The sequence below is a fragment of the Lactuca virosa genome, chromosome 6, assembly GCF_052849685.1.
Source record: "Lactuca virosa cultivar CGN04683 chromosome 6, Lactuca_virosa_CGN04683_v6, whole genome shotgun sequence".
Classification (NCBI taxonomy): Eukaryota; Viridiplantae; Streptophyta; class Magnoliopsida; order Asterales; family Asteraceae; genus Lactuca; species Lactuca virosa.
The window spans coordinates 110,043,689-110,045,935 of record NC_136431.1 but is presented as its reverse complement, the minus strand read 5'-3'; the positions used below and the strand labels follow the sequence as shown (position 1 = coordinate 110,045,935).

Genomic DNA, 2,247 nt, shown 5'->3' with positions numbered 1-2,247 from the left:
TTTATCTTGCCTACACAACAAAACAAGAAATAAAATGTATGCTCTGAACCATAAACAATACTATTCGAACACTAATGTTCGAATCTCACCTGCCACTTTCATATTGGGTTAAATCCTTACATGGACAGACACCATACTTCCCATATTTTAAAGGCAGCCATTGTTGAGTCATCTTCTTGTCTTTGGTTCCATATTCTACCCCTATAAAAATTGGCATAAACTAAATAAATAAATCCCTATACCTACATAAAATTATTATGAATCGTAATGAAAAAATTGCTTTCGATTTGTATTTCGTAATTTGCAACTTCGATATCCATATGAATGGAACTAAGATGAGTACTCTGTTAGTCGATAAACTTAATGAGTCAATTCTATAATTAAAATCCCTATATGTAAAAACATTTATGTCTAACTTTTGACAATGGTTAATTTCTAAAAAAAAAACTATTATTCATCATTCAACGATCTATACTTTATGTATATTTCTAGACATTATATTACGAGTGATGGTTTTTGTTGTTTCTTCAAGTGTTCATATAAAAATTGAACTTTCAAGGAACAAACACATTCGTTTCGTTGGTTTCTTGTTTAATAAAAAAGTATCATAACCTTTTTTGAGATCTTGCGGACTGTTATAATTACCATTAGTAAAGAACGCACGAGCTACTCTTAATATATTTTCCAATTAACAAATTCAATGATTTCATACTACATTCCCATATTTAGCCTTGTATTCCTGCCATAGTTGATCCACGGGCTTTCCTGTCAAGTCTTCAAAATACTTGACGTCAAAAGAAAACCTCATCATCTTGTTAAGCTTTGCGACGAACCCTGGGACAATCCCATCACAATATTCGAGAAAACGAGCTGTGAAATCATACCCCTGGTCCCATTTATTACCAGTTCCTGGTTTTGCAAAACCAACTTGGGCATAATTCGCTTTTAATTTCGTATAGTCCGCCACCCCTTCTACCAAGCCAAGTGGAGCTTTACCCTCACCATCCCATTGAAAAACGTGGGTAATTTCATGGTGCAAAAGGGACGTGAATTCCCATTTCAGGTCCCCTTCATACCCTTCTAGATAAACAGAACTAACATTAATATTATCACCATAAGCGATAGCTTCGGCTCCTTTGTACTCTACGATGTAAATGGTCATAGTGGGCACATGCTTTCGGTCAGCAGGATCGCTTTGTTGCAAGATGGTGGTCCATACGTAGTTGTTGATGGTTCTCATTAGTTGCTTTGTGTATGGAATTCCGATTTCATTAGTGAAACGGATGCCGCCGGGAGTATTTGAAGCATCGTTAGTTACTTGGTAGTTCACGGCGGATGTTCCACAAAAAGACAATGACAAGGCGAAGAGGGTACAAAGGAAAAAGTAAAAGAGAGCCATGAATAATGTATTTGAGGTTCGGGTAATAAAAACGACACATGCAGCCATCATGTAGATATAGGTATCATGTAGTTGATATTTTTCAATTTTTTCATTATGAAAATTAATTGCATCTCAAATATTTTCTAAATATTTTGGTCGATTTACTGAATCTGAAATTATATTACGTTTTTATATATGGACAATAAATATTTTGATTGACAAATATATAGTAAATAATAAATGGATATGAAAAACCATATATATATATATATATATATATATATATATATATATATATATATATATATATATATATATATATATGGTGAGGTTCAATAGAGAACCATAATTAAATAAGGAACCAAGGAACCAATCTTTTTTTCAACCTTTAGAACTTATTTTTTATCAAAAAAAAAACTAAAAATACAGAAATTCATAACTTTTTATCCTTTTTCCAATTAATCAATGATATCAAATTCGAAAAAAAAAATCGTCAAATTCACAATGTGAATCTTTGAAAATTCACAATGTCAATCTAAATTCACACGGTGAATCCGAAAAATATTTTTCACATTCACAATGTTAAGTTATGAATTTAGATATTTTTAGATTTTTTTTTCGATAAAGAATAAGATCTAGAACTTGAAAAAAAAAGATTTTAGTTCCTTGGAGAACCAATAATTATGGTTCTCTATGAACTTTACCCTATATATATATATATATATATATATATATATATATATATATATATATATATATATTTATTTTGTTCGTCAAAAAAATATGTAGAAAAAAACTTCTTACCTTCCTACCAAAAAAATTTTCTTACCAGATCTATATCCTATAGAGTCAAGATCAAATAAGAA

The 2,247-nt window shown here is 30.4% G+C and overlaps 1 protein-coding gene across 1 annotated transcript; it reads right to left on the bottom strand.

Annotated features, from left to right (window-relative positions):
* Positions 1-706: 706 nt before the first annotated feature.
* On the bottom strand, positions 707-1,399 carry LOC145121850 (uncharacterized). The gene has a single exon (XM_079057544.1). It carries the CDS (start codon positions 1,397-1,399, stop codon positions 707-709), a length of 693 nt encoding a protein of 230 aa, XP_078913670.1.
* Between the last annotated feature and the right edge of the window lie 848 nt (positions 1,400-2,247).